Raw genomic sequence first — 24,516 nt, 5'->3', positions numbered from 1 at the left:
CCCGGCCCTTCGGAAGAAGTTCGGGGAAGAATCGTCACCACTGAAGGCATGTCGGGGCGCGACAGCACTCTCGGGACGGGGAGACCACAATACGAAGAATCGAGAGGGGTGAGGAGGGGTCGCGAAACAGCTTCTCGTGATCGGCCGGTTCCCTCCTTACCCTTCCTTTGTTCCCTCCTGCTTTTCGTCTTTCGGTCAAAATTTGGCGGTGGCAGCGTGGCCGAGTGGCTCCTTCACATTTAACATCGGCGCTTTGCCTAGCTGAAGTTACGCGTAACTTATTGTAAAAACGTGCATCTTATGTCTCCGCGAAGTATCAGCAGCAACATTTGAAGCTTCGGAAGCTGTGGTAAAAACAAGATCAGTGGTCCGGATTTCAAGCATCTCGAAGTGAGGACTCCTCTAGCCACGACTAACCGTAGTGCTTGGGATTATTGGCACACTGATGCGAGTGAATACGACGAATTTCGCAGGCAGTGTGATCTCGAATACGTGCGATGTGCTTCGACAATCGACTGAACTTGCAATGACCCCTGCGTGACTTCGGCAGGTATCGGGCGTGCGTACTCTTCGAGATAGTGCATCACCACAGAGACGTGCGCTTTTCGCCACAGGATACCCCTCCACGTTTTGCTGTGCGAATGCATTGTCAACGGATCAAGGTTCACCAAGGCAAGCATTCCAGCTAAATATTGACTTTCCATTTTAATTCTCTCACGTTCTCTCGCGTTTTGCTGTTTAAATAAATCAGGTTCAAGAAATATTTGTTTGCTTGTGTTTTAATGGTCCTAACTAGTATAAGGAACGAATTTTCGAACGGTTATTGTCCATGCTCGTGTAATAGTTTTTTTTTCTATCCTGGAGAATAAATTTGCTTTCATGAACGGATTGAGCGTCATTGACGGAACGCGATGATGGGACGCGATTTGGCCCTGCTTTAGAAAAGCACGGCCAAATCAGCTGAAAAGTGCCCAAACGAGTCTAGCTAAATTTTGTAGCGCTACTTAGGTGTCCCTGAAGGAAAGACTTCTGTATTTCTTCTTAACAGCTACGCGGGTTTGTAATTACACGGCTATTAAAAAAAAGGCCTAGCGCGAGCATCGGCCACGCTATTCGCTGGAGACCGCGTTGTCTCCGGCGTGTTCCAGCGTTACGTTCTGCGGCTTCGGATCCACGAGTTTCCGCGTGTGCACGAGTTTCCGCGACTGCCCATGCATCAGGCATGTGCAATCTGCGTAACATCAAACTTTTGTATTGCATGCATGACGGTACCACTTGTTGCATTGCTTACATTGCCTTTTGGTACAGCTTTCTGAAATCAGTTATTCACTGAAAACAATTTTAAGCTTGTTCCAGAAAGGCAAGAATCCCCCCAAATGCTTATGTTTGTTGGTCATATTTTTATTGAAATTGTTATGCATATCCTGCATACTTCAGGTACTTAATAGAAAAAACATCACGGTAAGTAAATTTCTTATGCAAAACAAGTTGAAATTCAAGTCATGACAGGATTTACTACAGACTACAGAACAGGATTCACTACAGACTACAGGACAGGATTTACTACAGACTACATGACAGGATTTACGACAAACTACAGGGCAGGATTTACTACAGACTACAGGATAGGATTTACTACAGACTACAGGACAGGATTTACTACAGACTACAGGACAGGGTTTACTACAGACTACAGGACAGGATTTACTACAGACTACAGAATGTCCCATTCCCTCACAGGATCATTCTGTCGTATTTTTCTGTTGTGTTTTTCGACTGGGATGTCAAAGATCGTCGGGTATCTTGCCGGTAGTCGCTGGGGCAGTGACCGACGCTCCATGATACTTCTCAGTAAAGCCTATATCGACGGCGTACTGCGCCACAGTCTCCCTTTCCTCCAAAATCTGTCACTCACAAGCAGAAAACAGCTAGATGCAGCAAGAAACAATTGCCTTCGCATCTGCCTCAGACTTCCCAGAGGGCCGTCGTGCTTGGGTACTGTCGCGGAAGCTGTCTGTCTGCCCTTGGACGTCATTAGGCTCCAAGAAACCGTACGCATATATCTGCGACATCGGATGCACGCCAAAACCGATACAACAGCGCGCATGATAAAAAATGGCAACTCCAGCTTTGGTCGAACATTAAAGACATTGCATCTTTCCATTCCCTCTCAGGCACCAAATTCAATGCCGTCTTATTTCCCACCCTGGACCCTTTCGCCATTGCAAATTAGATGCACCATCCCAGGAATTGGCTCTAAAAAGAGTATGCCTCAAAGCGGCTTGTTGCAGTTGACACTCGGCCACATTAGCCGGCTATACTCAGGCACAAACCAAATTTTTACAGACGGCTCATGTACGCTTGATCGCAGTTCCTCTAGTATATTTATCTCGTCCACTGGACAGATGTTCTCTCATCGTCTTGAGCGGGCAACGTCATCAATGTCAGCCGAGCTTCACGCCATCAAGGAAGCCATCCGGTACATTCTCCGCCAACCGCCGGGGCAATGGACCATCTTCACCGATTCCAAGGCAGCCCTCCAAAGTCTACTGCGCAACGACTGCTTCAGCATTCACCAGCACGCCTCTCGTGAAATAACTTACTTGCACCACCTAGCCAAAGACATTGGGCACCAAGTGACATTTCAGTGGATTCCAGGCCACTGTGGTGTTCCAGGGAACTAGAAGGCAGATGAAGCAGCTCTCAGGGGCCTTGAAATGTATAACAAGAGGAAGGTCTTATTCACCAAGCATGATGCGTCAGCTATGGCGAAGGCACTTGTCTTAATGAAGCGGAACCGTCTCTGGTCTCTTCCAGAGCACCATTATGCCTTCTTGCACTACGAAGACCCCGAGCTCAGGATTAAGCTGCAAGAGCGACTTCCGCGCCGACTAGAAACTTTACACCACCGATTACGCCTCAATGCAGCGCTCACGAAAACATACCTGTTTCGACTCGGTGCAACCTCGAATCCGTACTGGGATAACTGCGGATCGACGGAAACTGTAGAACACCTACTGTTAGAGTGCCCCGCTCACATAGTCGCAAGGTGCCGTTTGGAGCAGGAGATCGAGCACCTACGCCCAGAACCGATCAGCTTAAAAGTGGCGTTATTTGAGAGAGAGAGAGAGAGAGAGAGAAAGACTTTATTACGTGATCCTGCGTGGGGAGGGATGAGAGGAAAACCCTCGTCGGGGTATTCTCCCCCCTCCTGCCTAGTCTAGGCCTCGAGGGGTGTTTGGCCAGTGGCCCAGCTCAAGCTACTAAGCTTCCTCCACCCGCGCCGCCCTCCCCGGCACCCTCGGAGTGCGGGGGGAAGGCGCGACGGCAGCAGAGTTCTCCGTTCGCTCTTGCCGGGCCAGGGCTTCCTCGAGCCGCTGGATGGCTTGTCTCTGGGATTCACAGTCCGACGCTGTAGTCATTGTCACTATGTCCGGCGGTAGATCGGACGGGGTAGCGTTCCCACACGGCGTAACATTGTCACTCAAGGTGTCACTGCACTTGAACACGCGCACTGCACCACTGTTCACCTGCCCGCCACCTGATTTCCCGTGTTCCCACAAGATGTGGGAGAGGGTGGCGGGCGCTCGCGCACACACACTGCGCATGTAGTCTTTAAAGCGTCCTGGGCACACATAACGAGCCAGCGCGGGTGTGATCACCGATCTCGACTGTAGCTGTCGGAGCAGTACCTGTTCGTGTCTGTTGAGTCCAGGATGCGGCGGGGGCTGTGTCTTTCGCTGTTCTCTGTAGTGTCTGAGTATATCTCCATACTCTAGGAGAGGCTCGTGTTCGTCTTCTTTTCCTTGCGCTTCCTGGTCGTCCCTTGCGGCCTGAGAGTTCGAGGGGCGGGGGGGGGGGCGCCGCGCGGTGTGTAAGCTCGCGCGCGACGGCGTCCGCCCTCTCGTTTTGGTTGGCCGTTCCGCCGGGTATGGGGCCGACGTGGGCCGGGAACCATCTGAGGTATGTGGTATTCGTTTTCTGACTTGGCAGGATGTGGTGGGCTGGCGGCCCTATGACGCCCTTGCTGAAGTTGATGATAGCTGATTTGGAGTCACTTATTATAGTGGTGATTTTCGGATCGCTCTTCAGTGCTAGCGCGATCGCTGCCTCCTCCGCCTGTGTGGCGTCCCGGGCCATGAGGCTTGCGGCATTAAGGGTGGCACCGTCCCTAGCTCGCATTACCACCGCCACGTAAGTTTTGGTCCTGTGCGGGTAGCGGGCAACGTCGACGTACACGGCAGTGTTGTCAGTGTTGTAGGTTTCGGCCAGCGTCCTGGCTCTCGCCTTTCTTCTTTCTTTGTCCCTCTCCGGGTGCATGTTTCTAGGCAGGGGAGTGATGATTAGTTGTTCACACATTGATCTAGGCACCCGTTCGCATAGCTTGACTTCGTTCCCGTGTTCCGTACTTTGGTTCCCATGCGTTCTAGTGTGGTTCGGGGTGCGGTGTCCAATCCTGCGTAGTATTTCTCTTCCAGTCGGTGTTGCTTGGAGTCGTGCGATTTGGGCAGATCTCTGAGCTAGACGAGATCGGTGTCACTGAACTGATTTGACATACTACGCAGATTGTGACGTTCATTGAACTGTTCCCACAAACCCCACGATGTGTGCTTTTTTTTTCTTTTTTTCTCCTTGTTCTTCCGCCCTGTTATCTATGGGGAATTTTCTACCATCCACTACCCATTCCCTCGCCGAGTAATGATTGATTGATTGATTATAGGGGTTAACGCGCCGACGCAACGCAGGCGATGAGGCGCGCCGTAGTGGAGGGCTCCGGATTAATTTTGACCACTTGGGGATCTTTAACGTGCGCCGAAATCTCGTGCACACGGGCGTTTTTGCTTTTCGCCTCCATCAGAAAAGTGGCCGCCGCGGCCAGGAATCGAACCCGCGATCTCGTGCTCAGTAGCGCAACGGCTTAGCCACTGAGCCACCGCGGCGGGTCCTCGCCGAGTAGCATGTCAGTGTAGAGATTCTGGCAAACCTCTCGGCTTTCTTCTTTAATAAAGAGCTTTCTCTCTCTCTCTCTCTCACACACACACACACACACACACGGCATTCTCCAGCTGTGTATAAGACGCCTCTCTGACCATCAGAAATCGATTAGAAAGAAAGCTGAAAGAAGACAATAGCTGCTGTGCCGTAATTATGGTCTGGGTAGACTGGAGCACCCACCAAGCACATAAATACGGCAAAAGAATCATTATCTTATTTCAGCTTTTTAAAAATGATTTCTGATGGTCGCATCAGGTAAGGACAAATCCTCTTTTTCACCTTCCCTAAGCGTTAAGAAGGTCGCCAGTCACGGATCGACAAGCCTCACGTTGCCAGTACGGCGTAATTCTTCGTTCTACACGGCCCCAAACTTTGTCATGTTTGTAGAACAAGAGGGGTTTAGGATTGCCGTTAAAGTTCGGGTGTGATAAACCCAAGCATCGTTGGAGGCAGTGCAAAACAAACGTTCATGAAGCATCTTAAACAAGTGCTCCTAGCGAATCTTACACAACTAAGTCAGTGATGTCCATTCTTTTGGCACCTATACCCGTACCTTTGTGAAGAAAATTATGTGAGGAAGTGTGGTGAGGATTGCTGCGAAGGTTGAGAGTTTGAATCAACTATTAGAAACAACACAGAACAAGAAATTAAAACAGATTTCAAATTTCAGTGGAAGACAGGAAGACAGGAACTATAAAATAGCTTCCAAAGGAACTCTTGATGCCGCTTTAAAGCAGCCCGTGAATATTCTTATGAACTTAACTCGGACGAAGCGCAGTCTCATCAACAAATCGCGTAGCATTTTTAGTGCATATGGAATTTCGTCGATTCCATCACGTGTAACTGCTACCAGAACGAATCCTAGAAACTGCCTGAAAGTAGTCTGATACGTAACGTTCTTTATGTCACACACACAGCACGCACCAAGGCTTTTTCGAGTGGCGTGTCCAGTTGCAACTTTACATTTTCTCTGGATTCTGCCGCATACCTGCTGCTTCACGTCGCCTCATACAGTGCACCGGCAAACGATGTCCACGGGTGAAACCTGGCGAAGATAGAATGCAGCTTCAATATAATACTTATACTCTGACGCGTTTTCCCTGACATACAACAGGCAAACTTCTGCCGCGATGTGCAGCACAAACAAGCACATTTTTAAGGCGGCCTTAAAGCGTTCTGCACAATGGAACACGATTTTCAACGCTTCGTAATGTGCGCGTTGACTGTGTGAATTTGCGGTAGACGATATTTTTTGTTATTTTCGAAGTGCTCTGTGGAGGGACGGAGTGAGCAGGCGGCTCGTTAACCCGCGGTGTAGCGCCTCCTCACCCATGAACAGCCACCGATGCGAACTGCCAGTGCTGCCGCGAAGTTTACCGCCAACGAGCCAAAGATGCCCAGCGCCAGACGCCGAGACCGACGGAAACCGGACGGCGAGCAAGAGAAACGACTTCCAGCCACAGCAACGAGAAACGCAACCCTTCCTTCTTTCTTCTCATCTTTCCCGGTCTACCGCGTGATCCGTGTCAAACAGAAGCTACATAGAGAACTAGGCTTGACACTACTGCGAAGTTCCGAGACAATAAAAAGATCTACACAATACACTATAAACGTCGTCATTTGGAAAATAGTTCTAAAATATATAATGAGCCAGGACATTGGGAAATAATTTGCTTACCTGGACATTCCAAGCGACCGTGCATGACAGTTGACTGCCCAAAGAACGCCATCCGGCCGGAAAAGTGGAGTTCGTGTGAACGGCACCGTGTGGCGCGATAATTCCTGGAAGCCGATACTCGATGTTCAAGCACATACCGCGCGGCACACCACTCCGCCCAGTCGAGGTCAAATCGCTCATCAGGTTGTTCCTTCTTCGCCACTTTTTACCCCAAGAAAGCGAACACTCGATCCGCACAATATACACATTTGAATGTCAGAAAGACACGACGCACAAAGCGCCTGCTTCACCCGATTCCGCCAACGGCTCTAACTCCATTTTCCCGCCAAAGTCGCTGAAGCCACATTTCAATCCCTTCCGCATGACAAAATAAAGAAAAGGAGCGCGAGTCGCAGCAACATGCAGCAGCGCGTCCCACGGCTCCATTGTGGATGTGTATCAGGGTATGTATATGCGTGATTAGGAAAGGCGCCATCGCTGGCGTGAAATTTTTTTTGCGTGATTTTTACGCTTTACACGCATGAAATCTTGCATCACGCGTAAAAGAAAGCGAATGTGGATTTTCCCGACACGCTTCACGCTTATATGGAAGAAAACCACGCGTATTTTCAGTCACGTGGTGCTCAAAACAAAGTTTACGGCGCCAAGGAGCGTGTTTCACGCTTACTACGCGTGAAAAAATTTAGAGTGTGGAGACAGACACCGTCACGCTGAGATCCGTTCCCCCTGCGTTATGCGACCATAACGCCGTTAAACACGCTGCAGCGATGATGTAATCTGGGAGAAATGAACGCAAATGAAAAAAATTGGCCGCGTATCTGCTCCTTTTGTTGCAAATGTCGTCAAAAGACGATAGTCTTTGTAGGCATTTGCCAAGGAAATGCCCCCCCCCCCCCCTTCGCTTTCCCGCTCACCTCTCATCCTATTCCTGTTCCGTCGCGCTCATCCCAAAGTAAACACACTAAAGGTTTGCTCAAGGCGATTTGAATTTACCGCGTTCCACTGCTACAGGCGGGGTTCCTCGATGCCAGCGCTGCAGTACTTCGGAAACGCGCGTGAATGGAGGCGGCCGACTACAAGGTTTATAGAACCGCGTGGCCGTGCTCCACGTGCGTTCCAAGCAGAACGTGGAACCTAGCTAGTGGTTGGACCCCTCGTACCTTCTACCTTGACAGAGGAGTTCCTCAAGGCTCGATCCTCAGTCCCACACTCTTTAATCTAGCCATGACCAGGATCGCCCGGAACCTTCAAAGAGACACTAGTGCGAGGTTTACTATTTATGCGGACGATATCACAATATGGACCGAGTCAAGGGACTACCCGAATGAACGAACCATGATTACGGCCCTGCAAAATGCAGTAGAAAGCATTGAATCTACCCTACCGGATCTCGGGCTTTCCTTAGCCCCTAATAAAACCGAATTTCTGTCAGTTTTCGGCCGCAACCCAGCTCCTGACTTTAGTCCGCCTTGCATCATCGTTGGCACCACACCTGTCACCGCCAAACTCGACCACATTCGCCTACTAGGCATCCCCGTCGGTTACAAAAGTAGCCCGACTATATGGCTGAACCAATTAAAACAGAAATGGAATTCGACTCAACATGCCATACGAAGACTATCTAATAAGCATGGAGGAGCAAAGCAAAAAGCAGTGCAGACACTTGCCCGCGCCGTTGCAGTGGGTATTCTTACATATGGAGCCCAATCTTACACATTGAATTGTACCCAACGACGCGCTCTTAATGTCCTTCACAATGCGACTCTTCGTACAATCACTGGCTTACCACGCCATACCAAAATCTCTAACCTCCAATCTGCGGCTGCCCTTCCACCAATTGAAAAAATTATTCAAGAGCAAACCGACCAATACAACTTCAAACGGAAACTTACCCATCAAGGTGCCATACTCACGGCCTGGGATAAGCAAGATCACATCCCCTTACCTGATTTCCCGATACCCATTCCTCCGTGGCAACGACCTCTCCTGACCGAACCAACAACAACTCACCCCATCACCCGCGCAACGGCCATTCCTAGACAAAAACGTTGTCAGAGGCTATTCAGCGCAAAACAACCCGACGAAATCGACATTTATACTGATGCCAGCCTGACACCACCAAATGTTGGAACTGCCTGGGTTTCCCCAGATGACCAAACCATTATAGGAACCCGACACTCCAAAATTCCTGTAACACCCACGGAAGCGGAACTACTCGCCATTACCCATGCTCTTGACTACTTGATGTACGACCACCATCAACCTATACCAAAAAAGATCCGAATATTAACCGATTGCTACGAAGCATTTCAAGAACTTCGACGACCACTTTCAACGCACCCTTCCGTAAACCAAATTATTCGGCAAACAATGACCCTACAACTGCATGGCATTCAAGTCCGCATAGACTGGACTCCTGGCCATGATTTGGCGGCACCGGGGAATCAGGCAGCCCACGAAGCTGCGCAGGAGGCTTGCTCTTTCCTATCCTCCGCTGACCTCGCCGTCGCCCAGCCTTCAGACCTTCCTGAATGCTTGGACACGACCGAAAATATCAGCGTACCCCCCGCCATTCGCATACACCGGTACAAACACGAAAAGAAACTCCGACTCAAGCAACTTACGCCGAAGGATCACGTTTCCAACAGACCTTCCCTTACAAGAACCCAAGAAATATTTATTAACAAATTCTATACAGATGCATCATTTTCACCGGAAACAATTCGCAAATGGTACTACCCCCACATCAACCCAAAATGTCCATACTGTCAGCAAGCCGTCACAGCTGATTTGCACCACCTGGTCTGGATATGCCCCAAATTCTCTCGATACCGGAATTTCACTTCCCCAAACCCAGATCCCTCAACCCGTATCGATCCCCTCACATTAGATGAACACACCCTTAACCTTATAATACGGTTCGCCACTAAGAGCGGTCTAGCGCGAGTTATATAGCGATGGCCTACACCAGTGAATGGACCATTCAATGCTGAACAATTGTCCTGTGAAAAACTGATTCCGCCTCCCGAAGACCAAGAACTCATACGAGCCCCCTTCAACCATGAATCCTCCCCTCCCAACTCCCCCACAGGGCCTCCGGCCTTCCCTTTTTGAATAAAAGATTTAACAACAACAACAGCTAGTGGAACCTTTCGTTGCTGTTGCCGCGTGATCTTTCATATGCCGCCAAGAGGCGGCGGTTTTCTGCAGTAGATGTAGAATATCATTTGCTATCGAAAAACCAAGCACCCAGGAATTTTTTAATGAAGGAACACTGTAAATATCCCTTGTGTACTAATTTCCTGTATTATATTTGCGTAATGCCTTGTTCTTGTTCAACAAAGTTGACAAGTATGAACACATAAACCGGGCTTAGACGTTTACATTTGGCTGTGAGTATATAAGACTATTGCGCAGTAAGCATTTTACTTTGGCCGGGTGACTGAATTGAGTTACAGACAGACAGACATACAGACAGACATGCAGACAGACCAAAATTTCTGGGTTTAAGTAGCCCAAGAAAGACTATCGACTTTAATAGGTTAATCAGAACGTTGTTTTAATTTTGACTATTGCTTGCCCACGTATGTCCGCATGTCCGCATTTACTTGGTTTTGTTAACTGCCGGGCGGTCGCCGCAATCTTGGCAAATCTCCCTGAGTGGGCATGCTTGGCTTGACAGACGTGCGTACGGAACGCTAGGCGGTCGTCGAGAGGCACTCACACACGAGCGCTAGCCAGTTTCTTGGTTTTGTTAACTCCCGGAAGGTCGCTGCGATGCCCGCGCTCACGTGGGTGAACTCAACAATTTCTTGTTATTTTAAACGGCGGACACGAAAAAAATTACGATTTGCTGAATAGCTTTGCAGCTAAAAAGAGAATGGTCTTGCGACCCACTGGCTCATTTCCCGCAGTAGGACCTACAACGTATTATAAACAGCTGTGCTCTTAGCAAGGGCCGGCAACAGGGGCCTGCAGCAAGTTAAAGATGAAGTGGACGAAAAGGAGCATGCGTGCGTGTGCACGACCCTCGAGCCCCGGTCGCACGCTGCCATTCCGCTGGCTGCAGCGGTCAAGAGAAGACCAGGCTTCGGCGCTGGTCGGCGAGTGCGACGCTCGTTTTCGGCCCGTTTGTAGCTCAATCGTTCGCTCCGCAGGGAAGCGGTTGGTTTTCCAGGGCGATGCGCATACCCTGCTGCTCGGCCGAGTGGTCGAGCGTTGCGGCCCTGTGCCGGGACTGCAACCGGTTCATCTGCCGCGACTGCGCCGCGGCCCACCGGTCTCTGCAGGTCTTCAAGCACCACCGGGTGCTGTCGATGGAGAAGTGCGAGGGGGCGGCGGGAGGAGAGCAGCCGGCGGCCGACGAGGAGGGCACCGACCAGCCGGTTTGCGAGGAGAACCCGGTGGAGCGCACGTCCGCGGAGGTGCAGCGCTCGCTCGGGCGCATCCCTCTCATGTCGAGGAAGCTGCGCGAAAGCTACGACCGGGCCCAGGAGGAAGTGGGCAAGACCTTCCAGTCCTTCATCGCGGCGCTGAAGGAGCACCGCCAGAAGATGCTCGGAGACCTGCAAGACTTGTACGGCGCCCGGAAGGCTTCCATCGAGGCCCTGGAACGCAAGGTGTGGGACTGCATCAAGCACCTAAACCGCTTCCGCGCGGCCGTGGAGACGGATGGCTCCGACAGCGCCGAGGTCCTCGGCCTGGAGCAGCGGCTCGATTCGACCGCGGCGGCGCTGCAGCGCTTCCTGCCCCAAGTGGAGCGCCGCAGCAAGGAGCTGGACTTCAGGTTCAGCCAGGAGGTCATCGAGGAGGGAGTCCGAATGGTCTTCGGCCCAGTGCAGGCGGGGCAGCAGCCGGAGACTGCAGGGCCCTCTGGGATCCCGGCCGCAGTTTCTGCTGTCATATGGGAGGGCGGACACGCGCTCCGCCAGGATGGCGCAGAACCGTTGCGCCCGGGCGATCTGTGCGAGCTGCACCTGGCCTGTGGCATTGGTGAGCCGAGCCTTCATCCGAGCCAGTCGGGCGGAGGGGGCGATGTCCAGCAGTGCCCCCGAAAGGCACCGCTCACCTTTCGCATGACGCGGGAGAAGATGAGCCTGTATCACAAGTTCGGCTCCCTGGGCATCATGGAGGGCGAATTCTGCGAGCCTTCCGGGGTGGCCGTCAACTCTGACAGCGACATCATCATCGCCGATGCGAACAATCACCGCGTCCAGGTGTTCGACCAGGACGGCCGCTTCAAGTTCCAGTTCGGCCAAGTGGGCAGGGGGGACGGGCAGATGTATTTCCCCAGCCGGGTGGCGGTAGCGCGGGGCACGGGAGACATCATCGTCATCGAGCGGGCGCCCACCCACCAGGTGCAGGTGTTCCACCGGAGCGGCCAGTTCGTGCGCAAGTTCGGCTCGCTCGAGCTGCAGCACCCGCGCGCGGTGGCGGTGGACCCCCTCGGGCGCTTGGTGGTGATCGAGTGCCACGTCATGCGTGTAGTCATCTTCGACCAGAGCGGCAACCTCCTGCGCAAGTTCGTCTGCTCGGACCGCCTCACTTTCCCGAACGGCGTGGCGGTGAACGAGAGGGAAGAGATATTCATATCCGACAACCTCGCCCACTGCGTGAAGGTGTTCAGCTACGCGGGCGCCTACCTGCGTCAGATCGGCGGCGCAGGCGTCACCAACTTCCCCGTCGCTGTGTGCGTCAGTGGCGCGGGGGAGGTGCTGGTGGCCGACAACCACCGCGGCTTCAAAGTCACCGTGTTCACCCAGGACGGGGCCCTCCTGAAGGCGTACGAATCGAACACCAAGCACACGCACTGCTTTGACGTCGCCTGGATGGACGGCGGGTCGGTGGTGCTCGCCAGCAGGGACTGCGCCATCCACATGTACCGCTTCGCGGAAGCGGCGCGGGTCCCTGCAGACGCTTCCCCTCCGGTGCTCCCCGTGCCGCCGTCTTCGCTTTTCTTCCACCTAGTCGGCAGGTGAGCCCTCGTGTAGCGCATTGTTCGTGGTACAGGCTGGTCATTCTCTTCACAGACAGCATAATTTACTATTTGTTGGAAAGTGTTGGCAAGAGGAGTGGATTCGCAAGCAAAAATTGTGGAAAGGGGCGGCAATTAGTACGTACAGGTGCCGTCAAAAGTAATTGGAACATGGTCTCTTAAACTTGCAGGAATTTCTTCTTCCGGAAACTGCCTTGTTGCATTGGTGTGCGTTTAAAGGAGTATTTCCTAATAGAAAAAGCTACGTGTAAACTGGTAATAGCTGTCATAAAGCAAGTAAGAGAAATATTTTGTGGTATTCACAAATCCTTGTTCCAATTACTTATAACGGCACCTGTATTGTCAACGCACCAAAAAAAAAAGCATACCATAGATGTACTTATAACATGAAACGCGAAGGCGCAGAAAAAGTTGGAAAGTACTCAGCGAGAAGTTAACAGCACCCTGCAATTTAGCTCGTACGTTGGTAGGGCGAGAGAGAGAGAAGGCTTAAATGAATACTGATGAGGTTAGCGCCACAAACTTCAGCTTGCTACTTCAGATGAATGAACATAGTGAGGTGAAAAAAGAAAGGGAAAGGGGGAAGAAGTACGCAGAAACAATGAGAAGGAGACGAAAATGAAATCAGTTCGCAGCGTAGAAAAATATACAGCAATGTCGGACAACAAAGTAAAAAGAGCATTTGTCCCTCGCGCCGCATCAGCGAAATTTTGCCACGGACCAAGAAAGGAAATGGAAAAAAAAATTACGCCATGTTCCCGTTGGGGGAACCCTGAGGAGGATGCGAAGCAGCAGTGGGGGTTGGTTGGTGTGGCAGCAGCGTAACAGAACCGGCGAAGACGGGGGTTGGAAGGAGGCTGAACGGCTCACAGCGCGTGCGCACACCTGGTTTATAGGGCTGGTAGGAGGAGAATGGAGGAGAGACGCGCATGCGCAGTAGAGTAGCGTGCAGCGCGTGTGCACACCAGGAGAATGGAGGAGAGACGCGCATGCGCAGTGGAGTAGCGCGTAGCGCGTGTGCACACCTGGTTTATACGGCTGTAAAGAGGAGAGGGAAGCGTGCTCGTCTCGTGGCGGCCCAGGAAGACACCGGCAACACTGTCGCTCCAGGAGCCATTAAAGGGCAAGACACCACCGGGCGTTCAGCAAGCCGAGCATGCGCAGTGGGGGTGTGGACGGCGCAACAACAGCAACAAGGGAGGGTCATAGCCCCGACCATGAGATGCTTCGCATCTAAAACCAATTCCAAAGAAATTGATGAACTTGAAAAACTCGAAATTTTCGGAATTGTTTCTGCCCCTTCCTTGAAAAAGAACCGTCCCAGAAAAGTACTCTCAAACCACGGAGAAGAATCCAAGCAGTCAGGTTTTCGGCGCACATCTTGGAGCCGGGCCACGATCAATAAAAAGTAGAACCAGAGTCCTTCAATGCTTTGAAGGACTCTGGTAGAACGGAAGCGGGAGCCTCTCGGTTTGCGTGCGCCCGCACGTCTGGGATCGGTCATGTCTTGCCGTCAATGTACGCACTGTCTTGCACCGTAACTGAAACGTGTTCTCCCTCGTCAGGCTGTGTTCGCGTGGTCAAAATAGGGCCTGGAAGTGGAAACGTGTTCCAGAAACACTGCAAACACGCTTTGTTCCCCAATTTCAGACACTTGAATTGCAGCCATATAAAGTACTGCGATGAAGCTTAGCGAGCTTTACGGGTTATGGAAAAGTCCTGCGCTCTGGTTACAGTGAACTAGAATAGGTACTCTGGTGGCAGGAATCGCGGTAAGTTTTGAGTGTGGCCATTTATAGTTACCTTTCGTTGCTCACCGCCGCTTCTCAATCTCCAGCCGTCAGCAATCGCAAGAAGGAGCAGCAAGAGCCGCTTAGGAGGGTTCGCGTCAAAAAGATTCGAATGCGGAACCACGGAACCAAACTTCCTTCTCTTTTCACTAATTACCGACAACAAGAAAAATGGTCTACGTCGCAAATGTTGATTATTTTTAAAAACTGCTAAAATTATGTATTGTTTATTAGGTTTACTTTCTATTGTCAGCAGTAATGTGGCAATGTTTTATGGCCACCTCTGTACGGAAAACGGGTTAGCGCATCTCTGCCGCTCCCAATACTGCCAATACTTAATCACTGGAACTGCCGGAAAGCTGTTGGCCGTGTTGTGCTGTTGGTCGCGGTGTCGTGCGTAACATGGTCACTTCCGGATAGCTGCCGTGATTTAGATACCCTGTATAGAAAGATAGAAGCACCACAACCTACTCATTGCCACAAGTACACGCGCGTCGGCGAGATGAGCTTCCTTTTGCAAGTTTGGCGGCACTCGGGCGCACTTCAGAAGGCTGGACACGCACCTTTATTCGCCTTTGTTGTCTGGGGGAAGTACCGTGTCGATGCCTCTTGCAAGCTATTTCCACAGCGGTGATTACACCTGGACTGCTAGGCTGAGATCAGCTGCGGCTGAGCGCGAAATCCGCCGCAAAGAATCCCCGCACTGTTCCGCGCTTCGCGTTGTATCGTCCAGGTTTGTGAGGTTTTGCCAAGGCGTCGCTCGAGCGGCAGTAGAGGCTGTCCCCCGAGCAAAACGCTGCGAGTTACCGCTGCCGGCTAAGTGTGGCAACATCGCTGCACGTTCCTTATTTCAGATCAAAATCGCTTCCCCACGATCTGGTGCAGCGTTAACGCGATCCTACGCCATTGAGGACCCGTGTAGCAGCAGTTGCACTGGTGGCGTAATATTTTACGCGAGTGGCCGAAAGGGAACAAGTTAAACTAAAACTGCGGGTCCATCTTTTGTATAGAACAGACCCCCGAGTTAATACCGGAGCAGCTGTCCAACGTACGTTCTGTGCGTGACGCGGTCTTCCGTGCGGAGCTATCTGCATGTAGAGACCAGTGACAAACTGAGCTGTGGCGGCAGCCCAACGAGAATTAGTAGAGCAGCGCTTGGATCTGTTTGCGGGTCGTCATTTGAGCGACAAGGGAGCGGTTGTCCCGACTGGATCGCTGTTGCGGCTTTCCCCGCGGACAAGCGGCCACTTTAGGCTGTCGTGGCTCGGGATAGGTAGGCCTGGAAACGTTCTGCGAAGATGGGAGTCGCAGATACTGGTGCGTGTGTAGCCGAGCGTTCTGGACAGTCGTTGCAGTGAAGCGTGCTTTCAGAGGTGTGTGGGGGCGGCTAAAGCCTGCTTGTCGATGCCCTTTGCAGCGGGGGCCGCTCCTCCGAGGCGTCTAAGCCGAAGAACATCATCCCCGAAGGCACGCACCAGTACGACCTGATGAAGCAAACGGCGTCCACGCTGGGCTCGGGCAACCTGCGGTTGGCTGTCATGCTGCCCGAGGGCGAGTACCTCAGCAAGTGGGTGGCCGTCCGCACGGTGGACTTCTTCAATCATATCAACACGCTGTACGGCACGGTGAGCGAGTTCTGCACCGAGAGCAGCTGCGCCGTCATGTCGGCGGGACCCGAGCACGAGTACCACTGGGCTGACGGACAGACGGTCGAGAAGCCCATCTCGGCGCCCAAGTACATTGCCTACCTCATGACCTGGGTGCAGGACCAGCGGGACGACGAGTCGCTCTTCCCCTCTACGATCGGTGAGTTGTGCTCCTGCTTGTTGTGCCCGCTCTTCTTCCCGCTCCTCACGCTGTCCCGTGCAGGGGCGCCCTTCCCGGAGTACTCCTCGTCCATCGCCAAGGCGGTCCTGAGGCAGCTGTTCGGGGTGTACGCGCACATCTACCACCGGCACTTCTCGGAGGTGGTGCGGCTGGGCGAGGAGGCGCACCTCAACACCAGCTTCAAGCACCATCTCCTCCGTCCAGGAGTTTGACATCATTGACCGCCGCGGGCTGGTGCCCCTGCAGGAGGTCATCGAGAAGCTCACCAACGAGGACCGCGACGGAAACCCCTCGCACTTGTGACCCTGTCCTCCCACAGAACTGCTGCCAGTCGAGGACAGACCTTTCTTTTTTGCCCTGGTGTGGAGGAGGCCTTCCACAGTGTGTGCCCCCGAATCGTGCTTCCTCCCCTCTGCTGCAGCCTTTGCGCACCCCCTCTTTAGGCATCAGCCGTGTGCTTGGACTTTGTCATTGAGAGTGTTCTTTTCTTGTGAATGTGCTCGTCATTGTGTGTGCCAGGGACGGTCCCCTCCTTTTCACCGTTTTCTTCACCCTCCAGCTGCCCCCCTCTGGGTAGCTGCCGTTCGGCTGACAACAAGATTGACTGGGTGGCGCACCTGCATTGCAGAACAATCCTGCTCTGAGGCGTGCGATGTCCTAGCAGTTCCAGTGTTTTCTTTGCAGACGTTTTCCACCACCATGAATGTGGATGGACGATTTTCTTGCATCAAATTTTACTAGAGCACACGCTTCCTGTTGGATGTTTTCAGGTGTCAGAATTTCCCCGCATGTTCAGCCTGGCCTGAAAGCGTGCTCGAGTGTGCATTCATTCCGCAGACATCGTAACGGCATTCTGCACCTGGTTTTTCTTTCTTGTCCCTCGTTTTTCTTCTCGCCAGCAAGCTAATTGGTTGACTGATGTGGGTGGAAGGATTTCACGCGACTGCCTTTCAGACGCGAAGGAGTTCTCAGTTGTAAATGCTTGAGAAAGTTACCCGGCCCTGCCCGGCCTTTCCTTCTGCCAGGCACAGCTAGGCGCATGTCCCTTGTGATTTCTTGTTTTTCCTTCAAGTGGAACTGTGGGACCCTAAACCACGTGGAAGACCCCCCCCCCCCTTGGTGCATAAAAGAAGTGTTTCTAGTAACCTTGGGCTTGTGTGTGTTCTCTTCCTCTTCCTGGAGCGGTTCCGATTATGCCAGCGGGACAGCTTCGCTGCATGGTGGAATGGCATCCTCCGCGGGGACAGGAATTTGCGGGAATTGTTTGGGGAATTTGCGGGAATCTACCCTCGAGCCTGCTTCCCGAAATGCTTTTTCCGAGGTGCTGGTTCTTGGCTGCTATGGCAATAAAAAAAAATCCCCGCATTTCCCCGAGGGGAAGAATGTGAAAGTGCGAATGCACGAGTTGAATTTGCGCGGTTCGGTAATGTTCGCGAAAGAGAGATCACACACACACACACACACACACACACACACACACGCACAACTACAAAGAAAGAAAGATGCATTTATTCACAGACACCTATTTGTGTTGTCGTTGTACTTGTTTGCTAGAGCGGATCTCAGCTTTGAAATTTCGTGTCAGTACTCCTTTAAGCGGGTGCATTAGCCCTTCTCACGCCCGATTCCTGGCCAATCCCCCAAGTGGGTATGTGCCATGTCAGCGGCCAGGCAGCGCGCGCCCATCTCCCCCCGTTGCCAAGGAAGACGCGGAGATTCCTGGCCAATCCCCCACGTGGGTATGTGCCATGTCAGCGGCCAAGAAGACGAGGAGATTCCTGGCCAATCCCCCACGTGGGTATGTGCCATGTCAGCGGCAAGGCGGCGCGCGCCCATCTCCCCCCGTTGCCAAGGAAGACGAGGAGCGCGCGCACCCGCAGCTGTTGCTATGCGGACGGCGGCGGACGCTTCAGGCTCGCTTAAGAAGTGCATTCGCACTTAAAAGTGCAGGACAAAATAGCGCAAGCCCGGTGTAACAAGGGTTGCGGCAAAGCGATGATGCGGCTGGTTCAGCTGGTCCAAAGCCCTGTATTCACAAGGCTTTGGACCGCGCGGTTACGCTACCTGCCCGGCAGCGACGACGCCATATTTGATGTTGCACTTCGCCGCGCAGGCAGCGCGCTTCCCGGCGCGAAAAGTGGTTTGCGGCGTGGTGCTGGCAATTCGTGTGGACGGTGTTTTTTCTGCGTGATTCGTGGGTTTGAGAACTTACAGTGAAGCTTTCTGGGGCCATGAGGTCCACCAGATTATCTCTGCCCACGGAATAGGACGCCAGCGTAGCGCCGCATTGCGGCGCCCTTTTATATCTTCAGGATCGTAAAACTGTGCACTACAGCTTCAGTGCATGCAAAAAAAAATGTTAAAAAATGGTCCTAGGACCTTCAAATTTTGATACAGGACGGCTTATATTGTTTCCGAAGAAATACCTTCCAGCAATATATTTGTGTTTAGAGGGGAAGCTGACTTAGAGGGGATCTGGTCTGTGTAAGCTGGCTTTTCCACATTGCGTGTTGCGCACTGAAGCCTAGCAATCTACGGAGGGAGAGTAGCTACAGAAAACGGCTCCCTAATCCCTGTTATAGAAGAAAGCCCGATACAAATTATATGCCACTAAGCCGACTCTACCACTACGTCGAGTTTCCTCGACTTGTCATAATTAGTTCAGAGTAAAGTTGTAAATATTACAGAATTTGTCCGCCCTCAGGCCATGCCCACCTGCGGAGGGAGTATGGTTGAAGAAAACGGCCGTAACTTGTTTCAACGCAACTATCCGGAAACAAATGATGTGACAATCATTCGCCAAGAGATTACGCACATACGCATCTGACATTACGCCCCACAGCTTCGCTGGTCCTCCTCCGCCGCGGAGCGGAATTGGGCGATGTAGTTTTTATTTTTGTCGAATAATCCAGCCCCTATTCGGGCTTGCATCGAAATCTGTGCCGTGGAATCGCTGCTCCGCCGACTGCTCAACGTGCCGTGACCAAAAGTCAGCATACTAGAAGATATCATGTCCGAGTCCCACAATCGACAACGGGTACAGAAAATAGGCTCCCTAGTTTTCAAACCCGACCTCACATTTATCACGCCTCTAGAGGTCTGCACTTGTAAACGGCATAGCACGAAAAAAAAATCGCCGTATCAAGGAACGATCCGCTAAATTCTTTTGTGAGGAATTGGGTGGTTCGCGGGATGTGTAACGCCAGGCCTTTTGAAAGTGGAAGCGCAGGGGTGCAGCTGTAAAGGAGCGCTTGGGGACATTCTTCGTGTGCGGCATTGGGTGTGGTAATGAGACGGGGTAATGTAGATTCCGGCTAAAGGTTTCACGCTGCTGCTACCATGGTCTCCGCGATCACCCCGCGCGTGTTTTGCTCGCGGGGTGATCTCGGAGGCCATGCTGCTACGCAGTTGCTCGTGCTAAGTAAGACCCGGCAGGGGGAGCCACGAGGAGCCGTAAGTGCCGGCCCTCTCTCTCCCCTTCAGGACTCCCCTCAATGAACGCCCCTCAAGCGCAACGTACATATGCTCCGGACTACAGACACACAGCACACAAGCAGTTCGATGATCGGATGTTGGCATCATTATTACGCAATACAGTAAATGCACTAACAAAAAAGTGCCGTTGCTCTACCACTTTTGATTTTTCATCTGCCAGCAGATCCATTCCTCTAATAGCTGGGATGAAGCTAGGCCCACAGGGCTGATGCCTCCCGCACACGAGTCCACTTCTTCGAACGACGAGGCGCTCTGCCAAGCAGGACTCGTCCACGGCATTGAGCTGGGCACCGCACGGCGCAGTCATCCACGATGGCGGCCATAGTAGCCTCGCACCTGCGGGTTAATTGCATTACACGGCTTAATTGATCTCGGTATTTCTAACAGGATGCATCATCATGCACGGTGGTATTGATATCCACTGCCGGGCTAACGCAGCTCCTACGCAGACTTAGTTTTCCGTGTTTTCTGTCATCCCCTGTAGTTCTCACACAGTCCGACGGTAGTCTTCCTCTCACTCGGCTGGCACCTCTGCTGGCTGCCCTCCTCATCATGAGGCTTGTCGTGTACAGGACGTCTTTTAGTCGACTTTGTTCCCTAATTAATCAACTTGTTTCTTCTCCCTAAGGGTTGCTACCATCAAGCTTTTTTCCAGGGCCAGACCAGCTGATGTAGGTTTGCCTTAACAGGGTTTAGTCAGGCACAAAGTGTTCCCTCGCAAATTATGAATAGAAATTAACATGGCTTGTGCCGCAGACATTCTACATTTTAGCGGCAGGGCTAACTTACAATTCTTTACCTCAAAAAACGTTCCTAATGCCCTTCAGGCCGTAAAATTCCCTGTGCGATTTTCGCCTGCTGGCTATAAACGGCCACGTCAGATTCTCTCACATAAATAGGTTCATAGAGATATGCTAGTGTTATAATACATAAACTGGAAGAGGCTGACTCACTGAAGATTTTTTAACTATTACTTTCCTGAGATCATGGGAAATTTCCAATGAAAGCAATGTAACGTATATATTCAGAATTGAAAAATGCTGGTACTCTTTCGCGCTTGGGTATGCAAGAAAGCATATCGTCTTTAGAGATATATAGTGCCCTTCACTCTGTCAAGAAGGATGACAAGAGAAGCTGCGGTTCGTTATGTTACTTAGGCGCTAGTTACCATTGTTTGATTTCGGATAGTTCAGGTGAAACAGCTGTTACAGCCGCTTCCTGTAACAATACTCCAGGCAGTAATTACGTTACGCTTACAATTTCAGTGTGAACTAACTGTGACAAGTCAATGAAACTCGGCGTAATGATAAATTCGTCCTAGCGGATAATTTCCGCATCGTTTGTTTCGGGGTGCTTTCGATTACACAAGAGTTAAAGCCGGTTCCTGAAATCCTACTCTCTGCTCTGCGTTAATGGCCATGCTTGGCTGTGCAGCACAGAATGTGCAAAAGCCAGCTTACAGATAGCACGCCTACACCGATCACTTGAAAGAAGACATCACCTATAGGCTCAAATGTCATTTTGACAAGAGGAGCAAAATTGGCCGTCGTGTATCAAAATATGAAGCTCCAATTATGAAGCTCCAATGAGCTTTCTATTATTGTTATATTTTTTCTGTGCAGAGAACCGAACGGTGGAGACATCTGCTGCTCTGCGTTAATGGCCATGCTTGGCTGTGCAGCACAGAATGTGCAAAAGCCAGCTTACAGATAGCACGCCTACACCGATCACTTGAAAGAAGACATCACCTATAGGCTCAAATGTCATTTTGACAAGAGGAGCAAAATTGGCCGTCGTGTATCAAAATATGAAGCTCCAATTATGAAGCTCCAATGAGCTTTCTATTATTGTTATATTTTTTCTGTGCAGAGAACCGAACGGTGGAGACATCTGCTGCTCTGCGTTAATGGCCATGCTTGGCTGTGCAACACAGAATGTGCAAAAGCCAGCTTACAGATAGCACGCCTACACCGATCACTTGAAAGAAGACATCACCTATAGGCTCAAATGTCATTTTGACAAGAGGGGCAAAATTGGCCGTCGTGTATCAAAATATGAAGCTCCAATGAGCTTTCTATTATTGTTATATTTTTTCTGTGCAGAGAACCGAACGGTGGAGACATCTGCTGCTCTGCGTTAATGGCCATGCTTGGCTGTGCAGCACAGAATGTGCAAAAGCCAGCTTACAGATAGCACGCCTACACCGATCACTTGAAAGAAGACATCACCTATAGGCTCAAATGTCATTTTGACAAGAGGAGCAAAATTGGCCGTCGTGTATCAAAATATGAAGCTCCAATTATGAAGCTCCAATGAGCTTTCTATTATTGTTATATTTTTTCTGTGCAGAGAACCGAACGGTGGAGACATCTGCTGCTCTGCGTTAATGGCCATGCTTGGCTGTGCAACACAGAATGTGCAAAAGCCAGCTTACAGATAGCACGCCTACACCGATCACTTGAAAGAAGACATCACCTATAGGCTCAAATGTCATTTTGACAAGAGGGGCAAAATTGGCCGTCGTGTATCAAAATATGAAGCTCCAATGAGCTTTCTATTATTGTTATATTTTTTCTGTGCAGAGAACCGAACGGTGGAGACATCTGACAAGTCAATGAAACTCGGCGTAATGATAAATTCGTCCTAGCGGATAATTTTCGCATCGTTTGTTTCGGGGTGCTTTCGATTACACAAGAGTTAAAGCCGGTTCCTGAAATCCTACTCTCTGCTCTGCGTTAATGGCCATGCTTGGCTGTGCAACACAGAATGTGCAAAAGCCAGCTTACAGATAGCACGCCTACACCGATCACTTGAAAGAAGACATCACCTATAGGCTCAAATTTCATTTTGACAAGAGGGGCAAAATTGGCCGTCGTGTATCAAAATATGAAGCTCCAATGAGCTTTCTATTATTGTTATATTTTTTCTGTGCAGAGAACCGAACGGTGGAGACATCTGCTCCTCACCCATTCCACGAGAGATCGAATATCCGCGTACACGCCAATTTTTCGTTTGCAGTCACATTTTTATTAGTTGTGCGCAAGCCAGGGAATAGTCCAAAAGTGGAATCCGCTTTCCGCTAGCATGCGTACTTGGCGAGAAAAAAAAAGAATTGCAAATGTGGCGCGAATGACGCGTGGTTTCCGGCAGCCGCAGTTTTTTCCCAAGTTTGGGGCTTTCCGCACGGAAAGGTGCAATTCTTCTGACTAAGGTTTGTTTTAAAACAAAACCTACACCACAATGACAAACCTTTTAAGACAAGCATTGCGTTATGTTGTGAACAGAAAATTTAGAAAAAAGTCGTGAAACCGGATCAGCCGCTAGATTGCCGCTCACTTTGACGCCCGCTATCTCCGCATCTGCAGTAGTGACCAACTAGTAAGTGATATGTAAAGTCAGCCACATATTTATAAACATATCTGAAAATCTCGGTTATTTAAAAAAATGAATATACGAAAAAAGGGTTGGCCGCACTGCGTTTTAACACACAAAATCAATAAAACAACTCGCTCTCGTGCGTTATGTTGTGAACAGAAAATATAGAAAAAAGTCGTGAAACCGGATCAGCCGCTAGATTGCCGCTCACTTTGACGCCCGCTATCTCCGCATCTGCAGTAGTGACCAACTAGTAAGTGATATGTAAAGTCAGCCACATATTTATAAACATATCTGAAAATCTCGGTTATTTAAAAAAATGAATATGCGAAAAAAGGGTTGGCCGCACTGCGTTTTCTAAAAATGCGTAACACACAAAATCAATAAAACAACTCGCTCTCGATCTCGTTCAATCTTGGGGACCCGCCGCGGTGACTCAGTGGCTAAGGCGATGTGCTGGTGAGCCCAAGACGCGGGTTCCATTCCCGGTCGTGGCGGCCGCTTCTGTGATGGAGGCGAAAAGCGAGAACGCCCGCGTGATCGAGATTTCGGCGCATGTTGTCAAAATTAATCCGGAGCCGTGCACTACGGTGTGCCTCATCGCCTGCGTTGCGTCAGCGCGTTGAACACCACAATCAATCAATCAATCAATCAATCAATAAATCAATCAATCAATCAATCAATCAATCAATCAATCAATCAATCAATCAATCAATCAATCAATCAATCAATCAAACAATCTATTAATCAATCAATCAATCAATCAATCAATCAAACAATCTATTAATCAATCAATCAATCAATCAATCAATCAATCAATCAATCAATCAATCAATCAATAAAACGTGGGGAAACGAAACAAGATGGCCAACAACACTGCTCAAAACATTTTGCATTATTTTTGTCATTCTGAAGTTCTTAGCGGCTAAATTCGCGCGTCCGAGTCTAGTCTCCGTGTCATGCAGAAGTACTGTCAGTTGGGCTAATTGGCATTGGTTCATGAGGGAAAAAACAGTGCACAGCCGACGGACTTAGAAAAGACGGGTGACAGGACACGCGCTCACTAGCAACTGGATTTTTATTCCCCATGAAAAACATATAAGCACTCATGAAAAATTACAATTCACATATAGCGCATTAATTTGCGCGTACTGACAGCCAAACAAAAGATACAAACACAAATTGTGCGTGTGTGTAAACGATTAAGCAGGCCTGGCACCATAGTCTACCTCCCTATAATAATTGATAACGGTGCGCATCTATCCGCGCACTGTTACAAGTGCAAGTGCAACCCATGCTTGGAAAGCACTCAGGTACTGTATCAACACAAAACCCAGCTCACCCGCGAGGTTGTGGAAGCA

At 50.7% G+C, this 24,516-nt stretch overlaps 2 protein-coding genes across 2 annotated transcripts; both read left to right on the top strand.

Annotated features, from left to right (window-relative positions):
- The first annotated feature begins 10,854 nt into the window (after positions 1 to 10,854).
- On the top strand, positions 10,855 to 12,651 carry LOC144155296 (uncharacterized). Its single transcript, XM_077686640.1, has one exon. It carries the CDS (start codon positions 10,855 to 10,857, stop codon positions 12,649 to 12,651), a length of 1,797 nt encoding a protein of 598 aa, XP_077542766.1.
- Positions 12,652 to 14,960: 2,309 nt separating this feature from the next.
- Positions 14,961 to 16,497, top strand: LOC144166760 (MOB kinase activator-like 1). Its single transcript, XM_077696249.1, has 3 exons — positions 14,961 to 14,974; positions 15,876 to 16,264; positions 16,328 to 16,497. Exons 1-3 carry the CDS (start codon positions 14,961 to 14,963, stop codon positions 16,495 to 16,497), a joined length of 573 nt encoding a protein of 190 aa, XP_077552375.1.
- The last annotated feature ends 8,019 nt before the right edge of the window (positions 16,498 to 24,516 follow it).

This window comes from Haemaphysalis longicornis, unplaced genomic scaffold (assembly GCF_048455015.1).
Source record: "Haemaphysalis longicornis isolate Haplotype H1 unplaced genomic scaffold, Haemaphysalis longicornis Haplotype H1 scaffold_1, whole genome shotgun sequence".
Taxonomy (NCBI): Eukaryota; Metazoa; Arthropoda; class Arachnida; order Ixodida; family Ixodidae; genus Haemaphysalis; species Haemaphysalis longicornis.
Note: the sequence above shows the minus strand (reverse complement) of the source record. Positions and strands in the feature narration are given on the sequence as shown.